Genomic DNA, 19,361 nt, shown 5'->3' with positions numbered 1-19,361 from the left:
TAAAATCCATGTATGTTCTTGTACCCAGCTGGTTCAGCACAACAACTGAGCTTGCAAATACACGGGGGCTTGCGGAGGTGGTCCCTAGCCCAAGCTCGTGTCCGATGTGGCTGCTGGAAAGGCTCACAAGGGAGATCCCAGCCCTTCCACCTCCTGTCGCACAGGTCCGCAGCTTGGGCTGGCCAGGGCAGGGTTTTGGGCTCTGGCTTTCCCCCTCTCATTCCTGCACCTCCTGTGCAACTGGCTGTTGGCTTGGTCTGGTACAACCAAGAGCTATTTATTTCGATTTAAACAACAATAAAAAGCACATAGTAAAAGCTGTAAGTGTCCTAACGGTTAAGCACAGCCAGATCGTAACGACTGCCCAGCAGCAATAAATAATCATATACAGGTAACATTAACTTTTAGGGTGTGCTGTAAAGCTGTTGTTCCCCCCCTCGCCACCTCCCTTCCTCTTGGGCTTTTGAGAGGAGTGGGCTGCAGGAGGCAAGTTGGTTACATGGGAGTTACTATCATCACTGTCATCTTTGGCACATGTCTCTGGGGTAGTTCAGGCTGTGTTTTATGGGGTTCCTGATCCCACGGGTCAGATTGCGAGGCTGCTCGAGACCTGCGAGACAGGAGGAACTTGGCTGACCGCAGCAGCAGCGGAGGCACCTGCGTAAAAGTCAGCAGGCAAGCAGCAGCTCTGCTGTATGTCTTGGGTAAAAACACATTTTGCTTATAAACAAGGGGGTTAAAATAGCAGGAGAAATAGTCATTGGCTGCTCGGCGTGCCCACGCGTCGCCGTGCCGCGAGCCCAGCCTTGCAGTTGTGCACAGCAAAGTTGTCATCTGCGCAGGCTGCAGGGATGCAGCTGTGGTGCCGCCGGTGACTGGCTACTGCGGGGCTGCTGCGCTGCGAGCCGAGTGACAGCAAATGTTCTCCTTCGTGGCAAAAAATGCAAACGGTAGGTGGGTGGCCAGAGCCACCCTGGGATGTTTGAAAAGCAAAAATACATTTGAAAGCGGGAGGCATCTTCCACGGCTGGGCAGGCACTGGGGAGCGTCGTGGTGCTGCTCTTGGTTTCTGCGTGCTCTGTGTGTATGGCTTTCACAGGAATGAAACAATTCCAGCTATAAATAATGGGTTAATGCTTTCATTCATTTGGGCTTTAAATGTATATTACATCTATGCTTTTGTCCCACATTTCGCCCAGTTTCTGTAAGTAGCAGCAGCAGCAGCTCTGGGGTTTGGTGCACAGCAATCTGTTAAGGAGATAAATAATCTGCTTTGGTATGACACTCCTACTCTCCTCTTTAATTTGTCTTACACAAGGAAAATTATAATTAAATCATTCAGGGTAAACCCCTGAGTGTAGAGAAGGAAAAAACACACTTTGGTAAAGATTGCCAATAGAGACCAACTTCCCTGTTGTGCCGTGCAGAGACATTTATCAATATTCAGCACTATTAAAGAGAGAACATTTCGTGTGATTTGTGAGGCGGATGCCAAAGCTCAAATCAAGGCTTGTTAAGATCCTTTCCCCATGCAATCATGGGCATTCAGCATCATTAGAATTCAGCACTGACTGTGTGTTTCATGCTTTGATTTTACTCAGACAATTTAATAATGTTTATTGTGCTGATTATATATATAAATTCACTGAATGCAATAAACATACCTCAGTCATCAGTACCCTAAGGGAAATATTTAGTTATAGATACTTGTATTCACTCAGGATAAGCGAAAGTGAGACCATCAACCAGCACGCAAACCTCTCATCATCTTATCAGCATTTGGGTTTCTTCAGTAGCAAGCATTTTCTCTACACAAGTAAATAAATAAAGAACAGGAGCCAGTTAAGTACATCTGCTGTGCTTAGAAATACCAAGGACAGTACCCGCTTTCCATCTTGTTCTACTGCGTCTTGTTTGGTGGAAGCTTGATTATTTTCTTAAGAAAAACAGCAGGACAGAACGGGTGCATGCCCGGTTGCTTTAGGTGACTACTAACTTGATAACCCGAGGAGCAGTGGGCATCCTGAAACCTGTGTGCTTGAGAATGTTCCCAGTGTGGGTAGGTTTGGAGAAGCAGGACTGATAGCAGTGAGCGGAGGTTGCTCCAGCTTGGGCTTGAACCGGGAGGTCTGAGGGTGCTGTGGAGTGATGCGGGCACCTGTGTGCTGGTCCCATCCCCTGGCACCGTTCTGTGGTGACTGCAGCAGGGACAGGATGATGGAGGCTGTGCATAAACAAGTGAGTTAATGGAGGTCTAGACCTGTTATTTTAGGCAGCACGTGCTTTCAAGAGGTAAGGTGAAGAGTTGGAGGTCAAGGCTGCATGTCCAGGAGACCTTTCTCCATCTGCCAGCAATCCCGTGTTTGTCCCCTGTTGTCTTTATGCCCTTTACAACCATGCTCGAGTCTTGCCCTTCCACCTAAGCAAGCAGCCATCTCATAGGAAGAATAGATGGGATAAACAAGGGGATTTTTAAATGGCCTTTTCTTGCCAGCGTCGTGGGAGGAAGGAGTCTGGAGAAGGCTCTGAAGGGAATGGAGAGGAACGGCGTGGCAGACCACTGATCTGCTAGTTAGGCTTAATGCATTGTGTTTGACTCTTGTTACCTTCCATGCCAGCTGATCCTCCATCAAAACCCCAAGGCCCTTTGATGAGGGCATTAGGATTCAGTGCAATTAAGAATTACAGACTTTGGTCCATTATTAAAACTCGGGATAAAACAGTTCAGCCTGGAGTCCATATGCTTCCAGGGCCTGATCCTCTCGTGGCCTGCTCTCTGTGTAGTCCCTGGCATTTGTTCTGCACTGGTGCCAGCACCAAATCTGCTCATCCGTGTCAGCTCCTCTCAGTTGCTGTATGCAGCTGATTTTAGCTCGTCGTACAGTACCATCAGCAGAGTTTCGTTAGATTAGGTTACCTCGGATCCATTCTCCCTTAAGAAATGGGTGTTCCTGGGGACTTTCCTCCCAGAAGGTATTTAGCTGCTCCACGTACACAAACCCCATCATGACCCTGACGTTATTACCCAGAGTCTGAATAGCTCAGGTGCCTCCATGCAGCTTCCTTGCTGCAGAGCCAGGTTGGTGCCGGAGACGTGAGCCAAGCCTGGATGCCCAGCCATGCATCCCATAAACCATCCCGCTCTTCCCATGGCTGCTCTGTCTCATTGCCCCTAGTAGGGGTGTGATGGCTGCGGGGCTGCTCAGTGACAGTGACACTGCAGCAGCGAGAGCAGCATGCTGGCCTGGCCCTCTCCATCTATCATGTGCTGGTACAACCCAAAGCATCCCAGTACCCGATCCCTTGGAGCTCACTGCCCCCCCCCCCCCTCCCCCCCGTTACTATATGTTCTCCCCATCTGTCACTTCGACCTCTCTTACCAGCTTTGAAAAAGTACTAGCCATCGCTGAGACCTGGAGTTGCTCATCTTCAGTTTTAAGCCAGATCAGGCACTTTTTATTGTCAGTGCTTTTCATCTGGGCGTGCAGCATCCTTTGCATTGCCTGTGCCTGCCGTCTGCCAGGGCACTCACGTTTTTGAGAAACCTGCTGCTGAAGAAGTTGTAGGGTGCCTGCAGCACCCGGGAGCGCTTCCATCAAGTTACGCTTTTCAAATAATTGTTTTGCTTAAAGCCTGGAAAATTGTTTCTACTTTATTATTTGTTTTTCCCTACAAAAGATACAAAGTTAACCGGTCTGTGTGCGGGCCTTTGCTGAGGAAGGTGCTGTCTGACGCTTGGCCGCCCTGGGGAAGCTGCCCCGGCATCGGGGAGCTCCGGCACTCCAACGCTTGGCTGCTTTCTGGTCCCACGTAATAACCATCAGTTGTACAACTCCAAACACTAAGCTAATGTATCAAAAAGCACTTAAAATAGATTGGGTGAGCCTTGGCAGACGCCGAACACAACTTTTCCAAATTTTAGCATATGTATTGTTTTATTCCTCCATCTGGCCAACAGATCATTGTTTGATATCTGAGTGCTTTGCATATCTCCTCCCTTTTCTTGCAACTGAGATACTTACACGTGCATTTAATACAGCTTAATGCTATTTTTACATACCAAAGAAATAGCTGATGGCTTTCTGTTAATTGCATGCACTTTGCAGTTAAACTTTTACTAAAACATTCCTGTCTAAATACTTAAAAGTCCAATGAAAATTTGTCCTCTTCTTTTATTAGAGGTGTTTATGTAGTAGTCTTAAAAAGGAACCTGTTTTTGTTTTACTGCGCCGTGGATTCCTGTTTCTTTTTATTTCCTCCTGTGTGCAAGTTGTCCTTCCTCAGCATTTGCTTAGGAGATCTGATTATCCTAAAGAGCTGAGCAGGGAGCTAATGAAGAGCTGTGTTATTTTTTTTATCATATGTATCGCAGCCTGAGAGTGGAAAAGAAACACCCTTGAAAATGCCATAAAAGTAGAGGAGAAGTTAGGTGCTTTTTTGTGTGACTATTTTCTCTGCTGTTCAATAAAAATTGAGCAGTTAGTATGACAGCTGTTATATCATGTTATATTGTACTGCTAAGATATTGAGTAGCATTTAAAGTAAAACTCCACCATTAAGCTGTATAAACTTTATCCGTTTCACTATGGTTTAATGGAAAAAAATGAGTTTCTCAATAAAATGACATCATTTTTCCCAGGTTGTAATGTTCACTTTACAACTGTTTTTCTTTAATTCAATTTATTTTACTTTACTTTTTCTTGGCATCCTTTTTTTTCTTGCAGTTTGGAGAGGGGGAAGGCTCTCTCTTTTCATAGAGCAGCTAGGTACTGCGCAAACCTCCTCTCCCTTCTCCCCCCTCCCTCGACATCTTGTGCTAAGCTGGAGCTCTATTTTTGTCAGTCAGGCAGAGTTATATTTTCAAAGCAGGGAGATGCACATTGAAATTTGGTAATCAGGATTTGTGGCTTTACCTGCTGCATGTTGAGGGGTGGGAGAAGGAGCCCAAGGAAAATTTATATTGCATCACTTGCTGCTGGAGCAACGTTTGTGTAATGCCATGGGGTGTTTTTCCCGTGTAGCTGGTGTTTTTAAGGTGGGAGGGCTGTAATTTCGTCTGTGTGATCAGGAAAGACATACGTATATTTTGAAGGGTATTCTTCTCATTAAAATGATGGTATAAGCCCAGGCAGGGAAACCGCTAATATGTGTTGCAGCTTGTCATTTTGGGCTGCATGAATAAAGAAGATAACTATTCCTTTGGGAAATGATCTTGGGAACTGAGCAACAGATCCGCTAGCCAGCAAATTCTTTTTAACTGTAATTTTCCTTTTTGTGTGTACTCAAAAATAACATCATGATAGGCCCTTAAATACCATTTCATACACAGAGCACAATTTCCACAGCACAGGTGGTGCTAATATAGGACAGTCCCCTAGGCACTTGTCGACAGGAGTTGTACAGCTTGTTCAGTGTCTGCATCCATATGGCAATCTGTCCCATTCATAGAAAGACATTGTAGCTGTGCCTGTGGGTGCTGTGGTCAATGTAGTGTAAAAAGTAGATTTTAACTCTCGGCAACCTATGTTCTGCTGTTTGTTTTATTGTAGAATCCAATTTATAACATGGGGGAAGAAAAATCAGCTCTGAGCAAATTCCAGAACAATCTCGCTGGCTTCGGTTGTTGTTTATTCTTGTAGCGCATGGTTAATCAGCAGGTGCACCAGCCCTGCGCCCAGCGCCGCTCTAAGGAACAGTTTACAGGAAGTCTTGCTTGGAAGAAACATTTTCCTCGTTGTTTATACTGTGAATTAACTCGCAAGTTGCAAAGCTGTAAACGATGTGAGCTGGCCATATATGTCACGCAAGTCTGTGTCTTTTTTTTCTTTTTTTTTTTTTTTTTTCTTCCTTTCCCTGTCCCCACCAATGTTGCATGGCTTTTCCTGGGAGCGCGGTACTTCAGGAGCGATGCTGAGCCTCTCCATGCTCTGCATTGCAATGCTGCCCCTGCGAGGGGCAAATCACAGCAAAGGGGCTCTCTGAGAAAAGGGGGCTGAGGCGTTAGTGTGGCACAGTGGTTCATATCTAAACGAGCGAACGTGATTTATGGCTGCTCTGGTATCTATCATTCCAATGCCAAATGTTGTTCTGTTTTAGTGTGACTATTTGTTATGCCTTTTAGTAAACACAAACAAATAGACTGCCTAGCACCTGCAGCAGCATATGATATTTACACTACCTGTATGATTCAGCACACTTCCCTGGGGAAGTCGGCTTGTGTCCTCTCGATTTTAGTGCTTTTTTAAATAGCATGCTTCAGAGGGAAAGCATGTGGCAGAGAGAATTCAGTGCTTTAGCTGTATTTCTCCCTTGGAGTCATTATTTATCTTAATTATGTTTTCATAAACATTTTCCCCAAGGGCACTTTCCTAGCTGCCGCAGGGGTGTGCGGTGGGCGAAGTCTCACCCAGTGAGCTGCCCGGCTGTATGTGATGTGACAGTCACCTTCTGCCTGGGTTTTGTTGTGCCTGTGGGACACAGGGGTGAAAAATACTCATATGAATAATCAGTTAAATTGTATCTGTTGACGTATCGCCGGTTTATGTCAGGGTGAAAGACTTGCCTCCACTCTAAATGTACCAATATAATTTTGTTAAACAAGAATAGATCTTGTTTCTTTGTTTTCTTTTACTGTAAATTTAAATGTAACAACAGAATATAAATTACAGTAAAATAAGGTTGGCAAACAGGATCTTCTTACAAAGGGTGTATATACGTTTGTAATTTTACACCTCCGTCTCGGTGATGTCCAAGGTCTAATCCTGTGTTTTTAAACTTGCGCATGTTCTTAAAAGCGTTGCTGAATTGGGGCCAAAGCCACGCCATTGCCACCTCCCTCTGTCCTGTGAATTGGGTGTGTAAGAGGAATGGGGCTGCCGTGCTGAAAGTCAGTTCAAAAAAAGGAAAGAAAAAAAGACATCACAGAAAGAAAGCCCGCAAAACCCAAGAAAGTGGTAGGATCGCATTTTTTTCCTAATTAAACTAAGATACTGAATCAATCCGTTTTCATCTGAATAAATTAGGAGGCTGTTCAGAGAGGAATAAAATGAGATTTAGCAGGGATAAGTAGAAAGTAGCCCAGCTAGGAAATAAAAATTCCGAACTGCGGGTTTGACATGACACGTCAGCTGCTCAGCATCAGTTGTGTGGGAAATGGCTGAGGCATAATCGGGGTTGAGAAATGAAGGTGGGACACACTGTGCCATGTCTCAGTTAAAAAGGTAAATGCAGTCATGGGAAGCATAAACATGCATGTTGCATCCGAGTCCTCCTTTTTTCCTGTTCTACTTTATGCAGAACCAGTTAAACCACTTTGGGAGTGTGATGTACAATTGGCCACTCTCTTGCAGAAAGGATAAAGAGAAGCTGGAGCAAATACAGAGGAGAGCAGCTAGGATGATAAAGGAGTTGGAGGGAATAGGCTATGAAGACAGATTAAAGGGAATTAAAGATCTACACCCAGGAAAAATAGAGGCTCTAGGAGGATGTGATTATGGTATGTAAGTACATGAAATGATGCTACAAAGAAGAAGAGGGAAAAAATTGTTCTCATTAGTTAGCAGTGCTGGAATTTAAAATCCAGCGTTTCAAATCGTGTGTGCCTGGGTATATTTGATGTACTTTTCACTACAGTACCTAGGCACAAGCCTGAAATAAAAAATAAGAGTTTTAAATAGTAGAGAAACTCGTTAATTCAAGTGCAGGAATGGACCTTCCACCTGAAATGAGTGATGGATTCAATACTGGGTTTTCTGCAACGGGTATTTCTTTTAAATGGTCTAGAAATACGTTCAGCTCCTCCAAGGAAAGGATGTAGGGCAGTGGCTGGCCGGGCCTGTGTCAGCTGTGCGGCAGGGTTGCAGGAGGGGGTGCTCCTGGAAGAAGTGTATAGTACTCTTGGTGCTAGAGGGTCATAATGTTGATTAATAATCCAAACCATCAGTGCATAGATCAAAACCAGAAGATAATGCATATAATTATCCAGTCTGGTTATAGTCTCTGCAGTGGGGATGGGAGGCAGAAGAGAAGGGGAATGCTAACCAGATTTTGTCTTGATCTTGCTGCAAATGCTCCAGTGCTCTCCTTGTAACAGGCATTTAGAGAGTAGTGTTGCAGGAGGTGTAAGGGTGGGGGGCAGTGATTCGGGGTGCATTGCTGGCCTTGTGTTACAACAGTGATGCCATGGCTCTGCTCATTTATTTTTATCCCCCCCCCTCCCCGCCCCCAGCCCCGGAGTATACCGGAGTATACAAGTTAGCGCACACCGATTAGAAGACAGGATTTCAGCCTGTAGGCAGCAGTTTTAACTTGATTTGTCTTAAATTGGTGTAGTCATTTAAAATGTAATATACCACTCCTGTTACTTCCAATAGGGCTTGATGTAAAACATGAGCTTCTTCTAGTCCTAGGTCTGGATGTGGACTAAAATGATGAGGAAGGGGAGAAGTGCAGCTTTAAAAAGCATCCAAAAATTTGCAGGCCAGTTCTGGAAAGCTGTCACTGGCCACACACATCAAATGCCACCTCTCCCAAAGGCCTGTGACCCTCTGCTAAGCTTTATCCAGCGGTGGAGAGGCATTTACCCTGCTCACAGTTCTGTGTTCAGGTCAAATACCTGATTTCTGGGCACTTACTGAGGCATGGACAGAAGCATGAATATCTAGAAGCAGTCCATTTCAGTTATATGGCTTAATACTTTTCTTCATTTTTTAAAAAATACTGTTTTTTTAATTCACGGTTTAGAGAGGAAGGAGGTGCTAAACCACCTTAGTAAGATATCAGAGGGATTTGCACCACTGCAACTTCACTGTAAAACACACCTTTATTGAGTTAGTTTTGCCATGAAGACAGGAATTTGCATTTGAGTGCACTTGGTGCCAGGATTTAATAATTACTGCTTCTGTTTTGTTTTTTTTTTAAAACAAATACAGTGAGTGTTTCTGTCTCAGAGAATTGTGACATTTTCACCAACTTCATTCCATCGGTGCCTTTTGATGAGCTTTGGAGCTCACCAGACAGTCACAAATATGAGAAACTCATGTTGGTTCCCAGTTGTGTGCCTCCTCCTCCTGTACAGGACTTAAATCATGACATTTTGCCTCAATGGCTGTGCCATCCACATCAGACTGAGGGGCAACTTGGTGTGAGACTGAGCCCTGCCCTCCAGCCTGGACTGTACACCGACATTGGTTTCATGGCAGCTGGAAAATATGAGGTTGCTTCCCATTGCCCCTGAGAAATAAAATAAAAAATAAAAAAAACCAAGTAAATTCTGCAATTTCTGTGGGTGCTGTGCTCAGACCCCTTCCAAGAGGAAAGGAGATGTGGTATTGATTTTTTTCAGCATGCAGGTGGCTCAGGCATGTTCTCTGCGCTGTTAGAACCCGAGCAGATGCTTCATAATCGTAATAGAAAACCAAGGGTGCTTCTCTACATCAGTGACTTCCCCCAGTGTTTTGGTGAAGATCGTTGGGCCCAAGCAGATGTGGAAGAGAGAGAGAGTGGAATACGGAGTATGTCAGCATCATGAATATTTAAAATATGGTCCACTGTGTGGCAGAAGTACTATTACTGAGGCTTCTGCTTAGCTGGTATTTATATTCACCCGTGACTTTCTGGCCAGTATGTACAAGTGTGGTACCCAGTTTCACACAGTCAGTAAGTATGGGTTGAATTAAACCACACAGCATGGGTAGCTTTCATGCTAGTTCTTTCGCCACTACTTCCCCGAATATCCAATGTGTTCCTGCCTCCCTTTGGGGTATACTGTCATTTTTACTCTCCATCGGGGCTTAGCTGTCTGTGGTTTCCCTGCCTCCCCTGCTTTTGTGTCCCAGGGTGTGATTCTTCAGTGACACTGTAGCACTGCAGCTGTATTCCAAAAATGAAACGGTCTGGGTGAGTGTGGCTGTGCAAGTACCGGTGTCGGCAGCTGTCCCTGTCAGAGCAGGTGGTGAATTTGCTTCCAGACCCTCTGGAGATCCTCAGGGTTATGAAGCAACATAGGTTGAAGAAGGCGGAGGAAAAAACCCTCTCCTCTGTCCAGCAAGCACAGCGAGCTGTGGAAGTGCTTGGCCCTCCTCTCCTCCCTTCCTTACTGGGGTTTCCAGTAAGGCTGGAGGCAGCAGAAAATAAGTGGACACTTAGGCAGTTTTCAGCTTCCCACATGGCTTTCGTTACTCTGTCGTATGTCATGAGTAAGCTGACTTACGCAAGAGGTTTTACTTGCCAGCGGGTTATTTGCTGTACTTCGATGTAATAACGCTGCACTATTGCATTACTTGGAAATAATTCTGTTGTGTTAAGGCTTTTGTATGGAAATACCTTATGAGAAGTGAAAAAACCCACATAATCTTGATTTTTACATTGTTTATTCCTTCACTTCTTTGAAAATTATGTCTTTTTATAAGATCACTTCCACTAACTAGTGTTGCATCACCAGTACTCAACCATGAATATGCGTTCCTGGGAAGGAGAAGGTGACAGAAACAAACACCTACTCTAATGTGTCATTAGAAATCAAACAGACCTAAAACTTGCTGCTGCTTGCCAATGTTCAGATCTTCTAAAAGTCTGTTCCGGCAGCGAGACCAAGGATGCATCCAGACTCCAGAAACTGCTTGCACGCAGACAAAATATCACTGAACAATTTAAGATTATAGATTTGTGTTGTGCCCACAAAGCTGTTTGTTTATGTATTGGATTAAAATCTTCATTTTCCACCTCTATTTGCTCAAACAAAGTGAGTGCTTAGATCAGTACAACAGAGTTCTCCATTCATTTCCACTGGCTGTATCCTTTGTGTGTTACATCCGCCTCTCGATCAACCCGCTCTTTGTTTTGTTTTGAGGTGCTTCTTAAGGCTGTATCAGGGAACAAGTGGCAATCTATAGTATCATCAAAAATGGGATGGATAAAATAGCAGTAATCTGATACTGACACATAAAGGTCACAGCAAGGTGCTGGTGAACCCCCCCCTCGAGCGGGATGGAAGTAGCTGCCTTTGGAAAGCCACGCTGCCTACGGAGGGAGCGGACTGCATTTGTCTTTCAGGTTTGAGGGTTTTTTTTTTCTTTTTGAAGTGTCTGTTTTGGTAAGTTGAAGTTGCTCTGTTTTGTCGAGTGGCAGTGGAAGCCATACGTAGGTGTTAAGTATGTTACACTTAGCATCGTGTTAGCGAAATGACCTTTTAAGTTCCCATTTACAGTCAACACCGATCTTTCTGGTTATTGACAGCACTGGACTTTGACATCCTGAGCATCGTTTACAGTTTGATACTCTCTTGGTCATTCCATCATTTTCTTTGGACACAATACCAGGGTATCATGTCCTACATAGTTTGTCTTGTCTTGTGCAAGTTCCCTGGAAAGAAAAAGAGATTTGCACTTGGATTTAAAAAATAAATACAAATCTCGGTAGGGCTCTTTCCGTTGACTTGGCCATGGCCTTTAGGCTTTCACAGAGAAACTTTAAAAAACCCTGCTGGGGGCTTAAGCCATGTGACTCCTGTTGATATTATAATGAGATTTACAGTGCTTAAAACCCACAGGGGACTGACTCCTTACTTGGCGTCACACAGCGTTTCTGCAGGCATCCTGGTGTACGGGGAACACGCACTGTGTAAATTAATACGCTGCCATTTTTTTTGGGTTCTGCCAAACAGACTGAAATCCTAACTGTCATATGTAGTCTTCGTGGACTTTAATAGAGTGTTAACAGGGAAGGCTACTTTCTCACCCTTTGCTGTGTTCAGGTATGGAAGCAGATTATAAAGCTCATTATTTTCTGAATTACTCTTTTCTGTTGTGGATGGAGGGTGTTTGACCATATGCCTGCCTGGCTTGGGTGGACGGTGTTCCTTCAGCCGTCCTCCCTCTTTCTCAGCTGAGGAAACGTGTGTATTTTTCTAATTTCCTTGCAAGGAATGTATTGGTCCCTTTGTTCTTTTAAACACTTAACTGATAGAGCTTCTCCCCACTTGAGCATTCTTAGAAACCTGATAAAGTTAAACCAGTGTGACACTACTTTATATAGACAAGGGCTTTGTAAGTCTGTTCACCTACAGTTGTTAGGTTTTTTAGGAAATTACCTTGCACATGCATTTGTTTATGCCTGAAGAACTATTTGCAAACAGCCAAAAGTAAGATTTTTAATGAAATAATGAACTAGGTTCATGTACAACTCATAATATGTTTTCCAGTCAGATTTACCTTTTTTGAAATATAATTTAAAAAGATTAAAATAATTTTAAAAATCACCTTCAGTTATCTTCAGATTCTCGCTGGGCCTAATGTTGGGAGTGGCAGAACCTGGGCAAGAATTGCTTTTGCAAATTCATTGCATTTGGAATAACATCTCAGGGCTGCTCTATGCTTTTATCTTGCTATCCAGTGCATCAGAAGTAAGAACACAGTTTTGTTACTGTATGCAGGCAGATATTATTACAGAATGAGAATAAACAGCATTTCCACGTGTATAAAAGTAAAATGGCAAAAAGTTGGTGTTTATCCATAACGTTACCTGTAATGCAGCATAAAATAAGTCATAAAAGCCACACCTAGATGCTGGTATGTGTTCATATCCTTTGTGTATGTTTGAAGTTCATAATACAGCCCAGGCATACTGTAGCAAAAAGATTTGCTATGAAAAATAGATATGTGTGTGAACATAAAATAGAGATTTCAATATTATTTTGACATTTTATTTTTAAAGTCACCTAAGGTTATGGAAATTGTTGCAAAAATAATTCCTTTACTTAAGAAGTTTCCATGCAGAACTTGAATAAAGAAGATATTTTAGAATATGGTTCATCAGTTAGTGCAACAGATACATTTCCCTGAGCACCACATGGCCGGGATCAAAGCGTCTCATGACTTGGATCAGTGCAGCCAAATCATTACGTATTGATTGGAATCCCGCTGAAGGATTAACCCCTTAGTGCTCGTACTATTTTTTTTTATTTAACCCTCATGTCAGTACTTAGAAAGCTCTGTGACGTTTCTGCCAAATCTTAGTGAGGTTAATAGCCCCCACTAACCCCTGGTACCAAGGAATCCTTTGATTACATGGTTCCTTTTTTAATGATGAATTTTGCATTTGAAAATACATCTTGAATCTTCTTGAAGGGACATAAGGTGGCTGCACTTGGGCAAAGAAACAGCCTGTGAGAGGGGAGGGGAAAAAAAACCCACCCCAAAATGGTGGGGGGAAAAAAATCCCCAACCTAACCAACAAACCCAACCCAATAAATAAATAACATGGTGGGAAAGCCAAGGCTGCAAACTTGATGTTTTTCCTCTTTCTATAGCGATGAGGAAAGCCTCAGGTCCGGTTGTATTGTGTTACAAGAATACACTGCTGTATGGAGATGACTTTTCTTCCTGATGAAGTTGAATTGTAAATATGAGATGTTCGTAAATTTCTTAGCAAAATATCAAGCAGGATGTTAAGCAGGTCTGTCAAATGATTTCTCCCCCATCCATGTTAATTTAAATTCTTTACAAAGCTTTTAATTAATGAATGAAATGTAGGAGGATAGCTAAGTAAGAATGACACGTTTTGCAGTGCAAATGGTATTTAATTCTGTTTTGAAAAACCATGGGCAGAGTCAGGTGGGTACCGTGAGATGTTAGGTATGTTTCAGGATCTGTTGTTTGCTGCTTAAGAGTCTTTGTGAAGATTAATTGGTGCGGTACCTTCAGTTACGCCACTTTTTCTCTTTTTCTCTCCTCTAGTTTATCCCACGAGGAGCACTCACACAGCCATCCGCTCTATGGACACGGCGTATGCAAATGGCCAGGCTGTGAAGCAGTATGTGAAGACTTCCAGTCGTTTCTAAAGTAAGGATGGTTTTTTTGGCGCTTGCATTGTGCAGAAAGCATGCCCTGAGATTTTGTGTGCTGTCACTTACCATGGGCCTGATGCAAAGCCCATTGAAGTCAACAGAGAGCTCCCTTTCACTTCAGTGGCTTTTGGATCAGGCTCAAGAACGTTTTAACAGGGGATAGTAAATTAGCCCCATGGGGAAAGTGTGGTCTTGCTCAGTGTTCTACTGTAAAATAGAGTGCTTGCAGTTCCGCAGCTTTTTTTTTTTTATTTATTTATCTAAATACCTTTTCAGTTGCAGTATTGATAATGTAAACAACACAACCTTGATTTAACCTTGATTTCAGTTTAATTTAGAAATTTAGTCTTAAATTAACTCCGTAATTGAACAGAGAATTGCAGAACATCACATGAAATTTAATTTATGTCAAATAAATAACTAATGAACAAAGTCTACACTACTAAAAATAAACTATAATTATATTAATTGGGCCCCTGCAGTTTGCTGCAGACCTTTTCCTTGCTGCCAAAAAACACAGTTTTAGGCGTTGTATAAACAGTGCATTATGGAGTAGTATGTGGTAATGCGTGCATCCCGATGCAGGGAAGGACCAACAGAGCTCTAATAACTTACACATGGCTGCTCCACAGCTAAACCATCAGCCTCACCCCTCCAAGGTGCAGCAGAGCATTCCCATCACAAAAGAGTTTTTGTCTGGGTAGATCACCAGGTACACGTACGCTTTGGGTGCATCCAGGTTCTTGGAGGTTCAGACACTGATCTTTTCTAAAGTACTGTGGCTGTTCAGTTTTAAGATCACAAAAGACCAACTGCCCAAGCAATGTTTATGGTTTAAATGCACAAAAGGGACAAATTCTGCTCCCACTTATGGTAGTGATCTCATGAAGTTAGTCCACATAAATACATGGGATTCTTCAGGACAGCTAAGTAGAATTCATTCCAACAGCGTTCATCTGTATCTATTCTTTGTGGAGCAGTTCCCTAGATTTTTATGGGAGGGAGGGAAGAACGACAGCAAGCAGAGGATATTTGTTGGATGATGTTAGATGATACAGATAGGTTTTTGCTCTCGGAACAGAATGGGCCAGTTCTGCTCCCAGTGGCAAAACCCTCCTGAATTCAGTAGAAGCACCACTGGTCCTAATATAAACATATGTTACAAGTAAGGAATGGTACAGTAATGAGAAAGTTCTCATTACAGGGGGATTACAAAATAAAAAGGTGCTAGTCATAAATTTCCATGAAGGATGGCCTCATTTCTTGTAATTCATCCTGTTGTTCACTTAAGTGAAATAAATGCTAATCTCACCATACTTCCCAGCTCATTCATATTCATATGCCAAACTATACCATTTAGACCTTTAAAACAACTGTAATTTTTGTTGCACTTAATGCAGGGGAAAGGTGCCATGGTATCAGAACGTTGTGTGTAGTTGCATAAAGTCAGATTATGCCAATTTAGTTTTCTGTGCTGGTGCCCTGTTCCAGATTAGATCTGTTGGTTTTGGGAAGATTTCTTACAGAGCAGCGGACTGCTTGACGTGACCATGCGTAGAAAATACAGCCCTTAGGTCATCTGGCATGGGTAGAGGCAAGGCTGATTTTTATATGGTATTTTGGAGATGTTTCAGTAAGTAGTCCAAGTCCACCAATACACCTGGAGGACATGGTTGAGGCAATCTATGGGTAGGAACAACCTGAAAACCATTACTGACCCAGGCTGGACCTGACGTGGCCCCCATCTACTCCCAGCTCAAACAGTTCTGGTTCTTTTATCACTCACTTATCATCAATCTTCTTTTTTTCCCCATTGAAACCTTTCAACAGAAATATTTCGTGTGACTTTCTTAAACCCATCGGTTCGTGTAAATTTTCTCATTATCCAAATTCTACAGTGTCCAGACAAAGTCTTATTGTTCGGAGTGATATTTAACCTAGAACGAATGCAGAAATGAATGTCCCCGAGCAGTGTATTGACACTGTTAGGAAGTGAGCGTTGCTTCATAAAACGATACCGTAGCCTTCCAAGTCTCCTGTGGAGCGTCTGTCCTTAAATTATATTGCCATTTATCAGAATTCATTACTCAGTGAAAAGATAACAGGTAGATGCTTAAAGTTTCTTTCTGGTACTTGTATAATCCGTGAAGCTCTTTCGACAGTCCCCCTCAAGAGAAAAGCTCTTGTTTACCAAGAGGAATACAGCCCGTGTATCAATTGAGCATTGCTTAATTTCACTTACCTCAGTCAAAAGGCCTGTTAGAAAAAGCAAAGAGAAGTTACATGTGGAATGAAAGCCCTGTATGCCAATAAAATGATTCTACAGTTAAGGGAGAAAAAAGGACTCGCAGGTCTAAAACATGGTTCATTTCTTTTCCTCCTGAGGAAGAAATATCATAACTGTTGGTAAATCAAAACCAGAGATTTGACACTCTTCTGTGATCGTTCTGTAGTGTTTGTTCCCAAGGTGAGGTACACCACAGGGCCCTTGATTTCAAAGATAAATACTGTACAAATAACGATCCTAGTTGTCTTTCACTCACAGCCAACAGGAGGATGCTTATCAGAACCAGCAGATACATGGGCTATTGTACGAATTTATTTCCCTATTTCTTTTTGAAATAAGTTGCAGTTTTAGCATTGTTTGTTTTTTTCCTTTTTTTCTTTTTTAATCCATTGGCCATTGGTTATCATGCGATGCAGTATCAGTTAGAGCTAACTGATAGCAGCAGGGGCTGCTGCTATGCCTAATGAAACGGTAGCACCCTGCATGCTCCAGAATACTCTCCCAGCTTAAAAACAAAAACAAGTCCAGTCTCACCGCGGTGACCTGATGGCCTTCTGCCAAGCTGCGGGAAGCAAGGTGAGGGCTGGAGGGTGCACACGTGTCTCGTGTGTTAACCAGGGCCCGTCTCACAGGCGGCAACGAAAGGAGCAATTAGTAGCACAGAGCGACTTTCCTTCAAAATTGACTATATCCTTGATTTCATTTGCATGTGTTTAAAGACCGTTGCAGATAGAAATATATACCCCTTACATGGCAAGTGGTTCAGGAAATCCCTATGGGAGGGAGGGTGGTTTATTCAGCGAGATATCCAGGCATCCAGGGCAAAGGGATGAAGGAGAAAACTGAGTAGGGGTTTATTCACACACACACACACACACACACTCTCTTCTTTTTTTTTTTAATTTTATTATGGTTTAGATATGCTTAATCGTGGCTATTCCATTTTTAAATCAAGTATGTTCTTTAAAATATACCTTTGGAGAGATCTTGCAGCCCTGTATTGCAGCGATGCCGGTAATCTGCTTCATGTGCATTTAACTTTGATGAAACGAAGGGGAGTTTATGTGAAAGAAACTACTAAGTGCGCTCTGTAATGTTTTCACAAGTGTTTTTATCATGGTAACATCTTGTTTACTTTAGTTGCCTGCCTAAAACTACTTGGAACATGTTAAGAAAACATTTCGAGAAAGCTTCTACAAAGAGGCTTTTGTTTAGCAGCAACTGTGAGACTGCTCGGCTCACAAAGGTGTTAACTTTCAACCCCTTAAGCACTTCCACATGAAATTCCAGCAACTATGTTTGTGGTTTTGGAAAAACAAAGTGTATATTAAAGAAACCAGGTATATGCTAATACATGTTGAAGGAGGCCGGAAATCATAAATTGTTGCAAAGGCATTAATTGCTATCATTTGCATGTCAAAATGTTCTGCAGTGAAATCATCCGCAGTTAGCGCAGCAGCGGAGTTGGGAGGGCAGAGGACGGGCCGGCTGGCGCTGCTCAGCGGCTCCCGCAGGGCCCCGCCGAGGTGCTGCCCCCAGGACGCCCGTCCCGCTCACGGCGGGGAAGGCGGGGGTCGCAGCCACCTTGCCCTGGCCCAGCCCGCCGAGTTGCCGTTCCGCCGCCGCCGGCCCCGCCGGGCTCCCAACCTGCCGGCCGGCCCCGCCGACATGGCCGGGGGCCGGGCCCGCCGCGGCGGCGCGGGGAGGCCGGGGCGGGCCAGGTCCCACAGCGCCCCCTGCTGCTGCCGGCCGCCCGGCGAGGGGCAGCGCGCCGTGGGGAGGACGGGCAGCGCCCCCGGGGGCCCGCAGCACCCCGCTGCGCGGCGGCACCCCGCTTCTCGGGGGCGCCGGCAGCACCCCGCTGCCCGGCGGCACCCCGCTTCTCGGGGGCGCCTGCAGCACCCCGCTGCCCGGCGGCACCCCGCTTCTCGGGGGGCCCGCGGCACCCCGCTGCCCGGCGGCACCCCGCTTCTCGGGGGGCCCGCGGCACCCCGCTGCCCGGCGGCACCCTGCTTCTCGGGGGGCCCGCGGCACCCCGCTGCCCGGCGGCACCCCGCTTCTCGGGGGGCCCGCGGCACCCCGCTGCCCGGCGGCACCCTGCTTCTCGGGGGGCCCGCGGCACCCCGCTGCCCAGCGGCATCCCGCTGCTCAGCAGCACCCCTCTCTCCCTGCTGGGCCTACGGCACCCCACTGCTTGGGGGAGTCCACAGGACCTCACTCCTCAGCAGCACCCCGCTCCCCGGCGGCACCCCATTCCCTGCTGGGCCCACTGCACCCTGCTCTCGGAGGGGTCCATGGCACCCCATTCCCCGGCAGCACCCCGCTCCCAGATAGTACCCCCGTTCCCTGCTGGGCCCACGACACCCCGCTTTGCAGCAGCGCTCCACTCCCCGGTGGGCCCACGGCAGCCCACTCCCCAGTGGCACCCAGCTCCCTGGTGGCACCCCATTCCCCGCTGGGCCTACAGCACCCCGCTCCCTGCTGGGCCCGCTGCACCCCACTTCTTAGGGCGTCCCAGCGCCACCCCGCTCCCCAGCGGGCCAGGCACTCTGTCCTGCACCACAACATGCCCTTTCAGCTGCCCGTACAGGAATATTTTTTCCTCTGAGGGCGAGTGTGGGACTTTGCCAGGAGAGACCTCGGGCCCTGCCCGTGGCCTGCAGCGGCAGCCCAGGCACGCACATGCGGTGAGGCGCGCTGCCTTGCGTTACTGCGCTGCCTTGCGTTACTGCATTTTATCTCTTAAGGTGCTCTTAGTTTATGTTTCACGTTATAATTTCCGGTGTGTAATCAGAAAGCATTACTTAAGAGACAAGGATCATCTTTGTTTCATACTTTTATTGACACTGTCTACCATATTACTGCGATGTCTAAATGGTAAAATTTATTATTAGCAATAGTGTCACAAAAGTCTGAGACAGCGATTTTCCTTTCAATAAAAGTAGTTAAAAACCTTTTAGAAAATCCATAATTTTGATTGCTGGTACTTCATAAATGTATAACTGGTACTTTTTAGCTGTCTCTTTAGGGAAAAATGAGTTTTATCACCTGCAGTACCTGGGTTAATGAAATTGTGTGTTGGAATTTAGCCAGAATGAAAGATGAGATCATTCGGTGGCACTAATATTGGCAACAGGTCTCATAAAAAGGTTTGACTCTTTTTTTTAGAGAGTTATCATTAGTTTTTTATCTTTTTTTGAGGATGGGGGACAATTTCAAGGTATTTGTCAT

General features: G+C 44.8%; 1 protein-coding gene across 18 annotated transcripts in view; it reads left to right on the top strand.

Moving 5' to 3' along the window:
• FOXP1 (forkhead box P1) overlaps window positions 1-19,361 on the top strand; it is a 391,266-nt gene that overhangs the window by 329,531 nt on the left and 42,374 nt on the right. For all 18 annotated transcript variants that reach the window (XM_055707728.1, XM_055707722.1, XM_055707725.1 and 15 more), the window contains one exon: window positions 13,734-13,838. In XM_055707728.1, coding sequence (XP_055563703.1) covers window positions 13,734-13,838 — 105 coding nt within the window. The remainder of the gene's footprint in view (window positions 1-13,733; window positions 13,839-19,361) is intronic.

The sequence above is a fragment of the Falco cherrug genome, chromosome 4 (assembly GCF_023634085.1).
Source record: "Falco cherrug isolate bFalChe1 chromosome 4, bFalChe1.pri, whole genome shotgun sequence".
NCBI classification, from domain to species: Eukaryota; Metazoa; Chordata; class Aves; order Falconiformes; family Falconidae; genus Falco; species Falco cherrug.
The sequence above is the reverse complement of the archived record's forward strand: the minus strand, read 5'-3'. Positions and strand labels throughout refer to the sequence as shown.